Below are 17,587 nucleotides of genomic sequence, written 5' to 3'. Positions count from 1 at the left end.
TAATGTTGTTAACTTGCCAAAATTTTAGCATTACCAAATTTTACCAAGATTGATTTTGGCAATAATATGAAAAACCCTTAAACCAAGGAAAAAGAAAAAGTCGAGGGGGTGATCATATGGATTTATCCAGTATGAAATTTTGCTCCTGAGTCCTAACTAGTTTGCTCTGCTGAGCCGATACAATAAATATTTGCTGATACAATTTACGAAAATGCCCCTGAGAAGAAAAATCCTAAACCTCAATCCTCCAACTTCTCCCCTTCCTGAGCAGCAGTCGCCTCAAGGGTTTTGCCACCCGAATCGCCGCCGCCTCCGTTTTCTCCAGGTAAGAGACGCTTCCAACCCTAATCCCCCCAACACCATCAACGGATCCACCCACTGGTTGTCCGCCTGCTTCTCCCCGCCCCAATCCACCTTAGGAATAGCGCCTGGCTGGATCCCAGGCCGTTTGCTTGTTTGCGTCCGGAGATTGGAGCGCCGATTGGGATGAAACCGATCGGCCCTTAATGTTTATTTTTTCCCATCACGCGATTGTATTTGTTGCCTCCGAGAGATTCTGTGCTGTTGCTGAATCCAATTTTCGTGTGATTTTTGGCAGGGGATTCTGAGATATGGCCTTCTTGCGGAAGGTTGGGAACCTCGTCAGGCAGTCCGCAGGCTCGGGCTCGCCGCTGTTCCAGGCGGTCCGATGCATGTCCTCCTCGAAGCTCTTCATCGGAGGTTGTTGTCGTTTTCTCTGTTCCTCACTGCTCACCCATTTCGTTCTTTTTTTTTTCTAAAAAATATATTTTCTCTTGTTTGGAGGGGTATTTGTCTGATATTTTGCCGTTAAACTGCTTTTTGTTCCTGCAGGAATCTCTTATGGTACTGATGACCAGAGTCTGAAGGAAGCGTTTGCTAACTACGGTGAAGTCATTGAAGGTATGTCTCTTGTTTTTTTGTTTTTTGGTTTTTGTTTTTTTTTGTTCATATTGATGATAAGTTTGTTCCTATACGTATGAACAATCAGTAGTGGTGATATTTTTCAGCTAGGGTGATTGTGGACCGTACCACTGGACGGTCAAGGGGATTTGGTTTTGTAACCTACACATCCACGGATGAGGCTGCAGCTGCCATTACTGGCATGGACGGGAAGGTGTGTTGTGCAAACTTTGTTATATCTATTGGTTTGCAATTCAACTTCTACTTGAGGTTTAATGCATAGGTGTTTTATGTCTAAATTAATCTGGCATCCTTATTTGGTAAATATTTAAATCAATTTGACTTATGAATGCAATGCATATGGTGTATCAGTATGTGGTATGGTTGCTTCAAAGGCACTCTAGTTGGTACTGAAGATCTTTACTTTGATGTACTGCCTTGCAAAGTTAAAATTCTGAATTCCGTCAACTCCATTTTTCTCTTGCATTGCAAAGATTTGTTGGACTGACTAGGTGATGGATGAAAGTTTAAGTGGTTGGAAAGCGTTTGCACTGAGGAGCTTGGCTCTCGCACTCGCATATTAGGCTTTTTGCAAATTGATAAGGTAAATGAATATAAAGTTTCTATAGAAGTGGTGCAGTGGGAACACAATGTGAACATTCAGAATTGCATATGCACTGAACCTTCATGGCTCGCACTGATCCAGGAGCCATGTGCAATTTGCATTGGGTGCTGTGCACCTTCATGGTTGTCTGTGGGTTTCATCAAACCGGTTGTGTGTGTGTATGTCCTTTTTGCTGTGCTGAGCAGTCTGTTGTCATGGTCCACACGCCGAGACATGAATGGCCTGTTGTCGTTGGTGCCTCTTTGCAAGTGTGTTAGACAAAGCCTTTGTAGATAGATATCTGCTCTGAGACCATGGTACTAAATATTGGTGGTAGTGTCACACTATTGTGGCCACAATTGCAGGTGGGGAATGACGTTGACAATGTGAGGTCAAAACCCGCAAACGCTAAACCACGCCCTTGTCGTTATCAACCGTGGCACACCCGACTGACCTATTCACGAATAATGTTTCCTGCAATGCAAATGGAGAACACAAGAAGAAATAGATTGAGGCAACTCAGGTAGCTAGATAGGTAAATGCGCACAAATATGAAGAAGCAAACTTATATTTGCTAGATAATGAAGTGGTGAACTGATAGCAAAGAGGTTCTGTAGACAAACTATGATCTAATTGATCACGACCAATATCTGGGTGCATTTAAAGAGCAAAACACAACCTAAAAAAAATCTATGAAACCCTGAATGGGTACCTAGCTATTTAAAGAGGTGGGAGGACGACCAAAGGGCACCTAGGGTCGTTCTCTACCAGGTTGGTGCGCACTCATGTTGGGCCAATACTTGGACCGGGGTCCTAGACGAAGTTACAAGCCCAATGGCCCATGATAGGTGGCGCAACACCTTGTTTTTTCAATTGTGGCTGGTTCAGATGGAATTTGGAGACGAGGCTAGATCCGTTTTGAAAGATGACTTCGAGGGCTTTCCATCATACTAGTTAGGTGCCCATGCGTTGCTATGGGGAAAATATAGATCAACCTTATCGAAGCTCAATATGGTTGTGCTGTGGAAAACAAAATCAAATTATGCTTCTTTAAATACAAAAATTAGTTAGTGCATCAGGAAGCAGTCAAGGATATCACAGCATGAAAATTATCAAGGAGCATGCACTTGCAATTAGATATTTATGTACTTATAATGTGTCTAGACTATAGAGGGTCCTGATGTGTGACATTTCTCTATTTTCGTCTACTGATAATATCCATCATCAAAACTTCATGTTATATGCCTATAATAGGCTATATATATATATAACTGAATATTATCTCGAGAGATTACAACTGAATTTACATGATCAAATCCAATTCATTAAGACATAAACAAATACAAGTAAATTTCTGGATAATGCACTAATGATCATAGCCATCTCTTAAGAGATTCTCAATACACCGAGTTGTAAGTTTGCATAAATATGCTGATCTTTAAGAAACATGAATGAATCACCGTTAATTAGGTACTGTAGCAAGCTGACATTGTCTGTTTGCTGTGAATCAGACGTTAAAAAACTTCAAAAATCACAACACTGCTCACCTCTGACATTATTGCAACTAAAATAAGAGGAGCCTTGTCAAGGTGATTGTCTCCGTATGGTAGATTGCCATTAATCTGTCCAATTCTCAATTCCATTATACTCGTATCTGCATCAAGCCGAAGAGAACAATCAACTTTGCACTCTTCAATTGTTTTGCTAGTAGCCTTTCTATCAACAAGAGGACGGGAATCAAAGATGCAAATGTCAACTTTTATGATTTAGTGTAAAGCCCAATTGTATTCAATTATCTAGCGACAACAATGCTGATAAGTCATTGGAAGGAAAAAAAGAACTCCATTATTGACTATAGAACAAATGTCAGCGTATAATCACTTGAATTGCTTATATAGAAAGTATGTTGATGACAACAATATACAGTAAAATTAGTGACCGCTACATAGTTCATGCACTACAACATATTTATTCTTCCCCTACATTAATTTTGATTACTCAGAAGTGTTTTAGCAATGGAATTTTCTTTGCAGCCACATGACACGGTTTACGTTTTTTAATGTACATACAATTGCTTGATATAAGGGAGTTCACAGTTAACACAAAGCCATGAAGACTCAGATTTTTTTTTCATTTTTTATTTTTTAATTTTATTAATAGACCTTTCCGAAAACTGAACCTTTTGGCCACGCTGGCTGGCAGCGTTGTTTTGCCACGCCAGCCACGGTGGCGTGACAAGAGGCTGGCATGGTAGGACAATGCTGCCACGCCAGCTGCGCATGGTGTGACAAAGTGATTTGGCCACGCCAGGCAGTCTGGCTTGGCCAAACGTTTCAGATTTGGAAATACTTTTCGGAAAGGTCTATTAATAAAATTAAAAAGTAAAAAAGTCTAAAAAATAAAAAAATTTCGAGGACTCACCTGCTTTGCTAACTTGCACCTCTATCCACAAAAACATGCACCTACAGCTGTAAAAATAAGATGGGAGACAGAATGATTAGCTTGTTGCAAGACATTTGGTTGGCATACATGAGTGCCTAATCCTGAGAAAGGGCACTGCATGGCAGTAGAGGAATTGTCCATGCACTTATGATGAGTCCCCGCAATAGTTCAAGAGGTAAAAAGGGATTATAATTGTGAGTAGCAGAATTCTTCAAGCAAAACCCTGCATAGGCAAAGGATTAGTTGGTGAGATTTACATGTTATGTATCAAACAGAGAAGATTAGTGCCACAAAAAGATTATAATTGTGAAATGTAAGTTACTAAAAGATTAGCAGCTTATCGTTGAGTAGCACACATCTTTAGGACTACTTATATACTATCTTTTGCTGCAAAACAGCTTGGCAAATTGATAAAATTGGCACAATTCTGCTTGACTATATTAGAAAATTAACTAAGCAGAAATATCGATCAGAAAACTATAACAAGTACATCTGTTAGTAAATATGTTCCTAAATTATGGAAGTCACTGGAACATTGATAACATCACTTTGTATGGCAGAATTCATCAGAATCTAAAATCTACTTGAGATTTATTATTCCTGTGGTTTGTTCAGCACAATACTGTAGTGCTGAAGGAAATCATTGGCATAATAGTGGTGAACTCATGTGTGTCATGACTCAATCAAAACAATATTGTGTTATTGATCTTTGAGCATCTCAGGAAGAAGCAATTCTGCCATGATGTCCATCTTCGCTTTTTACTGAACATATTAAAATTAAAGACCCTAATGTCAATCAAACTGTCATTAACAATGCAAAAGAGAATAATATTTTGTTTTTCAACCCATACATAGAGATGAAACATTTGCAGTAATACATATACTTAGTAGTAAAGCCTCACATTTTATTAAATTATCAATGCTATGAAAAATGAAGAAAATCGAGCAGTTCTTTCAAGTTATCTTTTTTACATAAATGTATGAAAACACTATGCAGGCATATTGTGCCAGTTATATTTTGAGTTTTACTAACATCCATAATACCGCTAAAAGAAAATATAGATCAACGAGTGGATTTAGGAGCTACTTATTCCATCAAACATTGATGTGTGCAAGACAGATCTTTCAGATCCAACCTTTTAGTCATGCACAATGATCTGAAAAAGATACATGAGATAAATGGTCAACAAACATCATGGAAGAGAATTAGAATTTTTAAGTCCATCAAATATGATAATTTTTATTTTCTTAATCCTTCAACAAAATCTACATAGGAAATGGTAAACATAACACATGAACTACATCCTTTTAGTACATCTAGCACAAAGACAGGTGTTAATTCTTTTCCTGTGTCGCATGCCAAAAAATTTAGATCGGTTACAGCCGAGACAATAGCAGTATTCAGATTAGTTAACTGAAAGGCCTGGAAAACATCTAATGCGGAGAAAATGAACTTCGGCCTATGAATCATTGACCTCACCTTCATTGCTGCTGGTTCAGCAAAAGGTTGGCTGCCTGCCGAGCTAGGGCAAGGCTGCAGCCCATTCTGCTGTGGGTTCCTCTATTCCCCTCTTCCACGCCCATTGCCAGACTGCCTGCCCTCATGCCTTGCACCATGTGGGAATGGGGATGGTGACCGAGGATAGACTGATAGAGGAAGGACTGATGTGCAGCGGTGGGGAAAAGGAAGGCATGAGGTTTGAAATTCTCACGACATGTGGTGGGAGCTGTGTGATGTTGGTTGGATGAGTGAGCAAGCGACAGCAGCCTAGTGCCGTGCGGGGGTTGCTAGGGTCAGGGTGAGCGTGCGATATGGTGGATTTGGCGGTAGAGGTGGTGGCTGAGATAGATGGTCATGGCGGTTCGACCCTTGCTGTTGATAAATTGGCTTCGCGTGAAACTGAGTGGTGAGGGGAGGGATGACCAACGAGCGGAGGCTAGAGGGAGGGGAGGCAGCTTGGTGCACCGAAGAACGACAACCCTGATCTAGCAGGTTGACGGCAAAGGAGTTGGGTGAATGACGAGGGATGTAGCGGCATGGCGAGGGTTGTGTCAGACCGGCGGGCGTGGGCACGGCTACAGCAGCGTGTTGATGGTGAGGAGGGGAGGGGCGAACCAAGCGAGAGGGCCGTCGGCGTGAATGGGAGGGCACCGGCAGCACGACGATGGATATGTTGTATCGATGGACATGGAGAGTGGGATGATGGATGAGGCGAAGACGCTGCGTGGGTAGAAGGCGTGCGTGGCATAGGTGAGGAGCGATGCGGAGGTGTTACGAGCTATTCTATCTAGCGATCCATGCGTCTGCCGTGTCAGGAATCAAGACCACCACTACGGATTTTAAGTAGTAAGACTCATGGACCCAAAACGGAGCGAGTTTGCAAATTTGGCGGCTGTTTGAAGTCAATGCTATCTCGGGAGGCCGAATTGGATTTTCCACAATGTAGGGGACTTGGTCTCTATCTCGTCTTGCACCATGAGTGATGTCTCCAACTCCATTATATGTTCCCAAACATCGAGATCACCCCTGAACAAATAAATGTATATATTTCAATCACTAGTTAGCATCATATTCTTAATACAAGTAAATTGGCCATGTTAAGGAACGAGTTCACCGGTTGATATATGATGGAAACAATGGTCGGATCCATACTGTTCTTGGTGACATCATACCGCTGCCACAATGAGCTAGCAGTTCTAAATAGCGGCGTGGAACACAGTGGCTGCTATTGCAGCCCGAGAAGAAAATAACGGCCACTATTGCTGCCTGACAAGCGCAATAGTGACCGCTATTTTGCACAAAAATTTGAAAATTTAAATTTGAAGTTTGAACTTGTTATTTTCAACTGATTATTGTTGCTTCCTTGCCTGAATATTTATATGATAATGAGGATCTAAATATTTATTATCTTATCGATTGATATCATGTTTCATTTATGGAGATGTAGTGCATATATCTATTTGAACCTTTTATACTGGGTTTAGACTTGGTAGTCTTTATTTTGTTATGTTAGGAGGGTCATGAACTCATGATACATACACAATTAACATACAATTTTGAGTCTCTTCCATCCGTTATAGGAATATAGTGGCCGCCATCTGCAATAGCAAAGCCAATGGATGTGCAGGATGGCCATGCTTTGGTTGCAGCCAGTGTGGAACTGAATGTTGTCTTGGGATCTTGGCAGGACAGTTGCACAGGGTGCATAATGGAGCATGTAGTGAAGTAGTGCACTTGGTTGAGCTGCATGTCACCACCAAGGGGATCAGCTTCCACGATCAAGGGGGGAATGTGGAAAATTGTTGAAGGGGTACCCCCAGGAAAAAGAAAAGCCGCTATAGATTGAGTGTTGCTGTTGGGATTGGCGAGTTCATGTGAAGAAGGGGATTGGTGAGTTCATGTGGTTTGTCAACTCATGATTTTGGTGAGAGGAGCATAGGGCGAATGAGAGACATCCACCATTTGAATTTTTTCAAATAGTAAAGATATCCTGGCACTGCAATTTCTGTGTATCTTCAACATCATTATCGTGTGACTGGTTCTCTTAGAGACTGTTCTTCAATACTTCTTGGCTTCTGGTGCAATTTGATGAGCTGCTATTTCATTTGATCTATTCCTTGTTTGCTTGTTTTCATGGTCTGAATAGGGTTGGCAACGGGGCGGGTTGGTCTGGAACGCCCCCGCCCCAATCCCCGACTTCTCCACCCGACCCTGGCCCCGATTTGAGATACGGGGGCAACGTCACCCGGCCCCGGCCCCTCCGGGGCCCCGCAACCCGATCGGGGCCCCGCAATAAGAGTGACCATTCCATCCAACCAGAAAAAAATTGCAAAACAATCCGTCGATTCAACAAGAATACTTGTACACAATCAGCAATTCAAGACTTCAGCAAGACCACTCCATCCATAAACTAAATGCACAATCAAAATACTTGATAGCAGTAGTAGTTCATGCATCACTAACTTGTTGCCTGCCTGCTGCAGTGCTGCCCCTCGCAGACAGCTGCTCGTCCCGCTTGCTGCCCCAATCACTGCTTGCATGCCGCCCGGCTCACCGCATCGCTTGCCGCCTGCACACCGCCCTGCTCGCCGCCTGCACACCGCCCTGCTTACCGCTGCGCCACCTCGTGCCCTAGTCCATAGCAGCCTGCCTGCGCACCTTGCCGCCGGCTGTCGCCGGTTCGCCACGCTGCCCGATGCGTCGAGGGAGAAGGGCGAGAAACAGAGGCCGGAGGCGGAGGGAGAGGGGCGGTGGTCGGTGGAGCACTGGAGCCGTGGTCGCCGGTCGGTGGAGGCGTGTGGAGCCATGGAGAGTGAGTGGCGGCTGTGAGGATGAGGATAGGGAGAGGTGAGGAGAGAGGATAGTTAGGTTTTAGGGAGAGGTGGATTGGGCTTCTTGGGGCTGTATGGGCTGTATGTTCTTTTGAAGTCTAATATACCTGCCTCGGGTCTCCGTGGGTCACCCGCGGGTGGATTTTCTCCCCCGTCCCTGCACCCGACCAAGACCGGGGCCCCGACCCCGAAGCCCTGCGGGTTGAAAACTATACGCGCCCCCGGCCCCGCGGGGCAAATTGCCATCCCTAGGTCTGAAACTGTATGGTCATTATAATATTTTCTAATTTCTTCCACGAGTCATCTATGACCCTCAGTAGCTATTGTGATCAATATTGGTTGGTTTGTATTAACAGATAAACCTCCTTCCTTTGATTGTTGCCCACTGTTCATGTAATATGTATTATTTTTCCTGTATCAGGATCTGCAGGGCCGGATTGTGCGGGTGAGTTATGCTCATGACCGTGGTAGCCGTGCTGGTGGCTATGGTGGTGGAGGCTACGGTGGACAGGGTACGTATGGTGGTGGCGGTGGCTATGGAGGTGGAGGCTATGGTGGACAGGATGCATATGGTGGTCGTGGTGTTGGAGGCTACAGTGAGGGTGGCCGTGGGTATGTTGGTGGTGGATACGGTGACGGTAACAATTACGGTGGGTATAACACAAGTGGTGGATATAATTCTGAAGGTGGGCGTGGTGGCTATAGTGTTTTTGAAGGTGGACATGGTTACGGTAGTGGCGGTACTGGTTACACAGGAGGCAGCGGCGGATATAATTCGGCCCCTGGAAATTACAGCAGTGACAACTTCAATCAAGGGGGTGCAGCACCTGGTGCATATGAAGGTGCAAACTACGGTGGAGGCAACAACTACATGAACAATGCAACCAGTGATGATTCCACCGGTAAGCTGGACGAGTTGTTAAATGATCTTAAAGCTGATGGTGATGGCAAACAGGATGGTGAGGGCAAAGCGGATGGCGCTGGCCTGGTTAATGAGGATCTGAAAGGAGATGATGGTCAGGATGAATTGCTTCAGAATGATTTCAAAGATGAAGATGTGTCTGATGACTATGCCAACAAAAGACGTTAAAGTTCGCTCGACCATGAAGTCCAGTCCGGTAACTTTTCATGTGTTGCCGATGGAGGTGCTCTCCACAATCGCGAAATCCAAAGTTAAGACAACGTCCTGTATGCAAATAAGTTTCGTGTTGTAGCCATATATGCTGGACCATCGGGACTCTTTCGATATGCGGTCATTCAAAACCTGGATTAGTATGGATTCACTGCACTACAATCGCATTCTCTGTGGATAATCCATTGTTGCTCGGCTGCTCTCTTTGGATACAATCTACTGATAGACACTCCCTCCGAAGTCCGACCGTGTTATTCTTTTTTGGGTTAATTGGATCCATGCCATTATAAATTTTTGAGTTTTGAAGTATACCATTACAATTCATCTATTTGCAATGATATCATTGCAATTTTACAGCTATTTGTGATATGCCACTGGATACCCCTTCACTATGTTTATCAAAAATTTTGGACCAAAATATCCTCGTCTTCTACATTCATCCCTTCTTCCTTCTCTCTCCTCTCTTCCGGCCAACAAACTCCGATGTGCTGCCGCCCGTCCCGCTGGAAGAACTTGGCGAGGGACCTGCTCGATTGGAGCAGGCAGGGCAGCGACCTCCGTGCTCAGAGGACACAACATTCATGGTGGCCGACGGCCACGCGGTCTTGAGCACAGACCGGAAGGATGCTGCATCAGGGGACAAGAGGAACATGAGATTAGTTAGCACTTAGTACGACCCATTTCCTCCAATGAAAGAACCAAACTGATTAAGCATGCCTGAATTCAGATTAATCAACATAAATGTTATTCATATGACAAGATAAGCCTTTTCTATTCCTAAAATTCACAGTATCAATCAGTTGGCAGTAGCAACACTAGTATAAAGTAAACTTGCCAACCAACGCAACATTCCAGAAATCACTAACTACGCAAGAAAGTAAAAACACAAAATTTCTTCAAACATTGAGACCCCTCAGATCTGTCAACACAATCGCAACCCCCAAAAAAGAGAACTTTTTCATCACCATCCACAAGCACTAGCAAACCGCATAAGCCGCACTATTTACTACTCCTCGACGGCGGCAGCGGCAAGCATTGGAGCTCTCTCTCCCCCGCGGTTGCCGTAAATGGAGGCAGGGACCTGCTGCAGCATGATGCGGGTGGCTGCTCGTTGGAGTTCATTGCCTGCAAAAGAGTAGAGAAGGGGAAGGAAGAAAACGGGGGTATTTTCGTCTAAAAGAATTGATAATTGAAGTGAAGGGGTATGTAGTAGCATATCTCTTATACTTATGAAATTGTAATGGTATACTTTTAAATAGCAAAATAGTAATGGTGTTTTTCAAAACCGTGAAATTTTTAATGGCATGAATCCAATTAACCCTTTTTTTTTTGGCGATGCCCCATTTTACAAGGCGTGATGATTTTTCTGCTGATTTTCTCTCGGGAGTACCCTTCGCACACATGCAAATGACCCCTTGATACCTGCGCTTAATAACTAATCCATTTAACTATTTGCCACTTTTAGATTTAGCTAATTATTTGTAAACCCACTGAATTACTCGCTGAATTCAGTTCACTGAATTACTCGCTGAATTCAGTGGGTTGGCACTGAACTGAACTGGGCCGGAAGAGATGAGAGAAATCATTTCCACTAAAAGTTGAAAAGGGTGTTTAGTACATGTTAGTTTTTTGAAGAATGGAAAGGTTGTTTCCCTAGCTAATTCGTTTCCCAGTAACACGAGTTGCTTGTTAAAACTTGGTTTTTAATTTTCTTTACAACGAAACATCAGCTGGTTCTATCCTGTATTTTTCGCCGAAAGCTAGAACTAAGAGCAGTAGAGCATTTAGTGATGTACAATGGTACAACACTTCCATCGAGATTAGGGTGAGTTCGAATCTCCCTCTTCTGAACTTATATTCTCTCGTTTTCCAAGTTGACTTTCGGAGAAAACTACCAAGTTGGATGCACAACAGGCAAAAACATAAATGGAAGCATGAACACACGAACAGATGCATGTATCCCAAATTTCCATACACACAAAAAAAAAACCCAATCTTATAAACAAATCAGGCCCAAAACGCATGTTTGTAGTAAGACAAATTGAATCCAGAAGAAAACAAAGAGAAATCGAGTTGGAGAAGATAAAATCAAATACAGGCTCGAGGAGGACATGGGTCTGGATGCTTAAGGGGCATGAGTGTTGCAACATGGGTCTGGATGCTTAAGGGGCTCGAGGAGGACATGGGTCTGGATGCTAGTCGGATATGGCAACGTCGACGGCGCGGCGTCGACGGCCTGGGGAGAAGGGAAGACGGTGGTGGTGGTGGAAGAGGAGGCGGCGACGGATCTAGCTCCTAACCATGTTGTCATCCCTGTTCTGCACCGTCAACCCCGTCTTCGTCCTCTGCTCCAAGCCGCCTCGGCCAGTCCGCAACAACAGTAGCTTGACGGCGGCCTCCTCGAATCCACTCCACCGTGCCGTCGGTCATCAACACGCGTCGGAGTTCTCTGCCTCCCACGCTAGCAACCTCCGCTCCGTCCTGCTCCACGTCATTGAGCGGCCATCCCGCTCGTAGTCCCCGAGCTTCACGTCGGCGCGCCAGTCAGGGGAGGAGGGACGCCGGTCGCCGGTCGCGAGAGGAGATGAGGACCCTAGTCGGGGGAGGAGGAGAGGGAGCTGAAGTCGCCGGCTCGCTGTCAAGAGTGAGTGGAGGAAAGTCCGAGAAGGGATAAGGGAGAGAGAGGGGGGTGGAGGGGGAGCTTTTTGTTTCTGGAGTCTGGGGCATTTGGTGTAAATTTTGAACCTCTACACAAAAGTGAAAGAAGGGACTGAAATATAAAATTAAAGCCATACCTAAAGCCACTTGCACTGTAGGGAACTCAAATTTTGGATTCGTAGCCCTAGCATACGTGGCACTTTGTGGCCTCTCATACAAGTGAGACGCAATGTGAATGCCCTATGCAAACCCTCCGACTATTCCTCTCCTTTTTTTTTCTTCTATCCTTTTTGTTTTGTTCACCGGATCTTGAATCGTGATGCTTAAAAGAATGCATGTGTTGGAAATCAAAACTATTCACTCACTCAATCTCACAAGAACACATCCGCGCACACACACACAAGGACTCAGAACACAGAGAGTTTGCAAGTGCGTAGCACTCTTTTTCTGTTTTTCTCTCACAATAAAACTGATTATATTGATCTCTATTTAAAGATGCACATGACCTGCTTAAGCCTAAAGAAATGCAAGAATCCTAGATAACAAACTCACCCACGTCTAACAGAATTCTCCTAGTCAATCGCCGATACGTGCATGCAGCGTTCGACCGCTTCCTGCTCCTGGACGTGTGCTGATCTCTTCGCCACATTTGCATGCATGGCTAACTAATTAGCTAGATGTACTCTCACCTCCTGGCAACACGATCAGCCACTACTCACTGCCAATCTCTCTACTCACTAAGCCATGCAGCACAACCACTAAGCTAGCACTCACGCCATGTAACACACATACATGTGACTTCTACTCAGCTACTACCAAACAAATAAACATGCTGAAACTAAAACAACAAGATTATACTTCTAATAGTATGGCTGCAACTTCTAGGTTATATGGAAACCTCTATCGTTCTTTTTTCTTCTTATTTTTTTTACTCGTCATTTTGTTGGAAACAGAATTGTTTTTCTTTGACTTAGATAGTAATATGTTAATTTTATTATAAACCAAAGTAGTATTCTTTTGTGTGCGCGATATTGTTAAATGGATAACTTAACCATTCAAATAACAAGGAGGTAGCTCAACTCACCAAATATGACCAAGCAAATAAAATCTCTTTTCATTCATATCCGGCCAACTAAACATCTTAAATCAGTCAATCTGAATGTAGTCCAGCAACCAAACAACCCAACATGGATTAGGCAAATGAGCCAGGCTACCTGTTATGTTGCTCGGTGGATAGGAACGAAGTGGTCAATGGGTTGGAACTGAGAGAGACGATAATAGACAGAGATAGAGATTGTTGCTATAAAAGCCGATGATTAGAGGTATGAATTTTTTGAGTATTTGAAAAATCCTTCTCAATCGGCATCAAGGATATTGAAATATAAGGCTCTTAAATATGTTGTATTTGATGATGATCTTTATTATCCGACGATTGATGGAGTTTTACTTAAAGTGGTTATGTGTGAAGTGCACGAAGGAATTTGTGGAACTCATCAATCGCTCACAGAATGAAGTGGTTGATTAGGAGAGTTGGGTATTTTTAGTCGACCATGCTGAAGAATTGTTTCATATATTATAAGGGATGTCAAGATTGCCAAAGGTTTTGAGCAATTTGGAGAGCACCTGCATCAGCTATGAACCCAATAATTAAGCCATGGCCGTTCAGAGGATGGGGAATCGATATGACTGGTCAGATAAATCCACCACCAAGGAAAGGTCACAATTTATTTTGGTGGCTACAGATTATTTTACCAAGTGGATTAAAGCAATTCCACTAAAGAAGGTTGATTCTAAGGATGCCATTGAATATGTCAAGGAACATATCATATATAGATTTGGAATACCACAAACAATAACCACATATCAAGGATATATCTTTGTGTCCGATGAGTTTATTCAATTTGCTAAAAGTATGGGCATAAAGTTATTAAATTCTTCTCCTTACTATGCACAAAGCCAATGGACAGGCAAAAGCATCCAACAAAAGTTTGATCAAGTTGGTGAAAGGAAGATTGCCGAAAAACCTAAAAAGTGGCATACTATATTAGCTAAGTCTTTATGGTCTTATCGGATGGCATGTCATGGATCTATACAAGTTCCACTTTATCAACTAGTTTATGGGCATGAAGATGTTCTACCATGGGAAACTAACATCAGCTCAAGGAGAATTATTTTACAAGATCGGTTAACAACTGATGATTATCATAATTTGATGGTTGAGGAGCCAGAAGATTTGGTATAAGCTAGATTATGTGCAATGGAAAAAGTTAAAGGAGACAAAGAAAGAATTGTAAGGCATTATAATAAAAGGTTGTGCCAAAGTCTTTCGTGGAAGAAAAACTTGTTTGGTAGTTGATATTATTGATAGGAATAAGAGATAACAAGTTTGAAAAGTGGTCACCAAATTGGGAAGGAACTTTCGGGATCCATAAATGTGTGCTAAAAGGGGCTTATATGCTTAAGGGTCTTGATGAAGAAGTTTTTGGAAAAACACTTAATGGAAAATTTTTGAAGAAATATTACCCAAGTGTATGTGTTAACTCATAATTGGTTGATTATAATGATGTATGATAATAGTTGATGTTTGAACATCACTTTTTAGATGTCCGATATATAATATCGCCCTTAGACCAAAATTTTGTGAAATATCGCAAGTGTGAGATAAGCAAGAGTAAAATCGGCTTAGTAGCTGATGGATATATTACATGAAAATGTTTAAAGTTGCGGTATCAAAAAATGTTTACGGAGCTAAACTATTACATCAGCCAAAAAGTTCTAAACTTAACTTAATGCTACATCCGTTAAGTTTGATCTATTAAGTCGTGATTTGAATCTTTAGCTCTGGCCTACTTTTTGATTGCCAATAAGGGTAGAATCGGGGGTTTCAGCCGATCTTACCTGATATAGATGTTTTAATATGTTTAGTTAATCTAATCATGCTTTTCATGCTATATCTGCCATTATATATATGTATCACTTAAGATAAATAAATTTGGTGTACATCAAGTATATTTCTGTGACATCTGGGCCCAATCAGGATGAGGTCTGTGTGGCCCATGTGAGCTGTGTGCGCATGTTTAGTACTACCTTGCTAGTTTAGCAAGGGTGGAACAAACTCATAAGGCCTTTTCCCTTCAACCATACCACTCTCGAGTTAACCTTTTTACACGAAGCGAGGACGAAAGTATAAGTGGGGTGGTATGTGTAAGTGGGTCTGCCCGTCGGATGGGCTGGCTACGCGGTTCTGGAGGGAGGGTTGTTACAAATTCTCTAGATTGATATGTATATATAAAGTTGTATTAGAGTATTAGCTAATACATTATCTTTTTATCCAAGTATTGTCTATGATATAAACATATCTAATCTCTGAGTCCATACTGTCTCGGTTAGGTCCGATCTATACAGTTTGTCTATAATTTAGATAAGATTGATTTAGAGATTATATGATTGTTTGGCTGTGGTATTAGAGTATTAGCTAATACATTATCTTTTTATCCAAGTATTGTCTATGATATTGTTGGAGGTACACCACAGGGCCCTTCAGCCGGAACCACCGAAACCAAGAGCTTAGGCGACAAGCCTGGACGGGAGGCAAATGGCGAAGGTTAGGAAGACAACCACAATGGGCGAAGGGCGCATGGCGAAAGCCGTAGCTGGGAATACGTCAACTTCGCCAAGCGGAGACCATGTCGGAGGGCCGCACGGGCGAAGATGAAGAGGCGAAAGCCTCGGCACAGAGGCACGGGTTTCACCAAGGTACCGAACCTCATCGCCAGGAGGCCTAGCGGGCCGCCGAGCCCTCGGTAGACTTCGGCAAATAGATGGGCCAAGCCATTTATGGCCCAATAGGGGCTCGTACATGTAAAAGACATTGTGTGCCCCTAATAATGTCCCTATCAGAAGAGTAACCATGTAAATTCCCCTGTAAAACCTAAACCCTAAAGGGGGAGCCTATAATAGGATTATAAATAGCCCCCTAAGACTATGTAATGGGGGGATCAAAAAACTTTTCACCAAGTAATACAATTGTTCTTACTTTCAACCACTGTTGAGAGAACCACGCCTTTCTGCGTGACGTAGTTGTCTATTCGACAACAGCTGGCGCTGACCGTGGGGACCTCTGAGCGAAACCACTAAGAGTGAGCGAAACCACTGATGCGACCGAAGAAGGTCGGCAAGGAGAATGTTGCCAAGCGGAAGGAAGGTGGAAGCGTAGGTGAGACGGTAGCTGAAGAGGGAGCAGAGCCTTCGGCCTCCGAGGGTGAAGCTGGAGCTACATCGCCTCCGCTGGGGCCGCCATCCCACCCGCCTTCGGCACCCACAACTTCGTCCGATGTGGAAGCGGCGAAGGCGGTAGCAGCGGCGAAGGCCCTCCAAGTCAGAGACGCGGTCTTGTCATCCTATGCACCAGGGGCGCCTTCGATCGCTGCTTTCGCCCAACTAGCTTCGACGTCGGCAGCGATCACTACCTCACAAGCCAATGCCAACCTCGAAGCTCAAGCTGAAGCTGACATGGGGGCCATGTGCCAAAACATGGACAAACTTCAAGACACGCTTCGGTAGATGCAAGAGCAGCAGCAAGCGTATGAAGCAGCAAGACAAGCCAAGGCCCACACACAATAGTTCTACACTCAGCCCCAAGTCACTCCTCCATACGCTGCGTATGAACCGGTGTACTTCGCCAGGCCCGCCCCAGCCATTGTTGTGCGCCCGACACCTCAAGTGATCCAAGCACCGGTTCGCCCGGCGGTGCCTCAAGTCCAGTACCCGAAGCCCACTCACACACCGCAAGCGATGATGGAAGCAGCTTCGACCTTGCAGGCTCAATTCCAAGCTTTTCTGCAACAACTCAACCAGCCCCACAACAACATACCAAGAGCTTCGCCTCCGGCTCAGGCCGAGGGAAGCACAACTCAGGGTACATCGGCGGGGCAGCTGATGGGACAGTTCGCCTTGCCAAGTCAAGTCCAAGGGCCTTCGCCTCAAGGTCCACCTTCACAGTTCGACCCAAGTACAATGGCCCAAGCACCAACGACTTTCGCACAAGCCGTATCCCTAGGATACGGAATCCCCAGGATACGGAACAGCCCAACTGCCGAATCAGGCCTAGAATCAAACCATGATCGACCCAGCCACGACGGTACAAGTCACTTCGACAGACCAGCAAAATCAGGAAATGATGTTCGGCTTAACGCATCAACCGTTGCCCACAGCTCAACCACCTATGCAAGCTGTGGCTTCGCTGTTCGCACTTCCATACCCACAATTGAGTTGGCCTGCTCAGCAAGGGGCTATGATCAAGCCGCGAACCGAAAAGGGTTTGCCTCTCAGCTGGGGGATCAAGAATCACCCCATCCCACCCCAATTCAAGTACCCCCCAGTGCCACAGTATTCGGGAGAGACAGATCCGAAAGAGTTCCTGTCCATCTACAAATCTGCTATCGAAGCGGCTCATGGCGATGAGAATACCAAGGCGATGGTAATCCACCTCGCGCTCA

The 17,587-nt window shown here is 44.1% G+C and overlaps 1 protein-coding gene across 2 annotated transcripts; it reads left to right on the top strand.

Moving 5' to 3' along the window:
• The first annotated feature begins 224 nt into the window (after nucleotides 1-224).
• LOC127786406 (glycine-rich RNA-binding protein 10-like) lies at nucleotides 225-9,820 on the top strand. Of its 2 annotated transcripts, none has more exons than XM_052313811.1 (5): nucleotides 225-325; nucleotides 599-720; nucleotides 853-921; nucleotides 1,029-1,135; nucleotides 8,721-9,820. In XM_052313811.1, the coding sequence occupies exons 2-5, from the start codon at nucleotides 612-614 to the stop codon at nucleotides 9,387-9,389; spliced, it is 954 nt and encodes a 317-aa protein (XP_052169771.1). In that variant the 5' UTR covers nucleotides 225-325; nucleotides 599-611; the 3' UTR covers nucleotides 9,390-9,820. The 2 variants fall into 2 exon arrangements, with proteins under 2 accessions (XP_052169771.1, XP_052169773.1); XM_052313813.1 differs by lacking the exon at nucleotides 225-325 and adding an exon at nucleotides 348-508.
• Nucleotides 9,821-17,587: the final 7,767 nt, after the last annotated feature.

Source organism: Oryza glaberrima, chromosome 10 (assembly GCF_000147395.1).
Source record: "Oryza glaberrima chromosome 10, OglaRS2, whole genome shotgun sequence".
NCBI lineage: Eukaryota > Viridiplantae > Streptophyta > Magnoliopsida > Poales > Poaceae > Oryza > Oryza glaberrima.
This window is presented reverse-complemented; position numbering and strand designations above follow the sequence as displayed.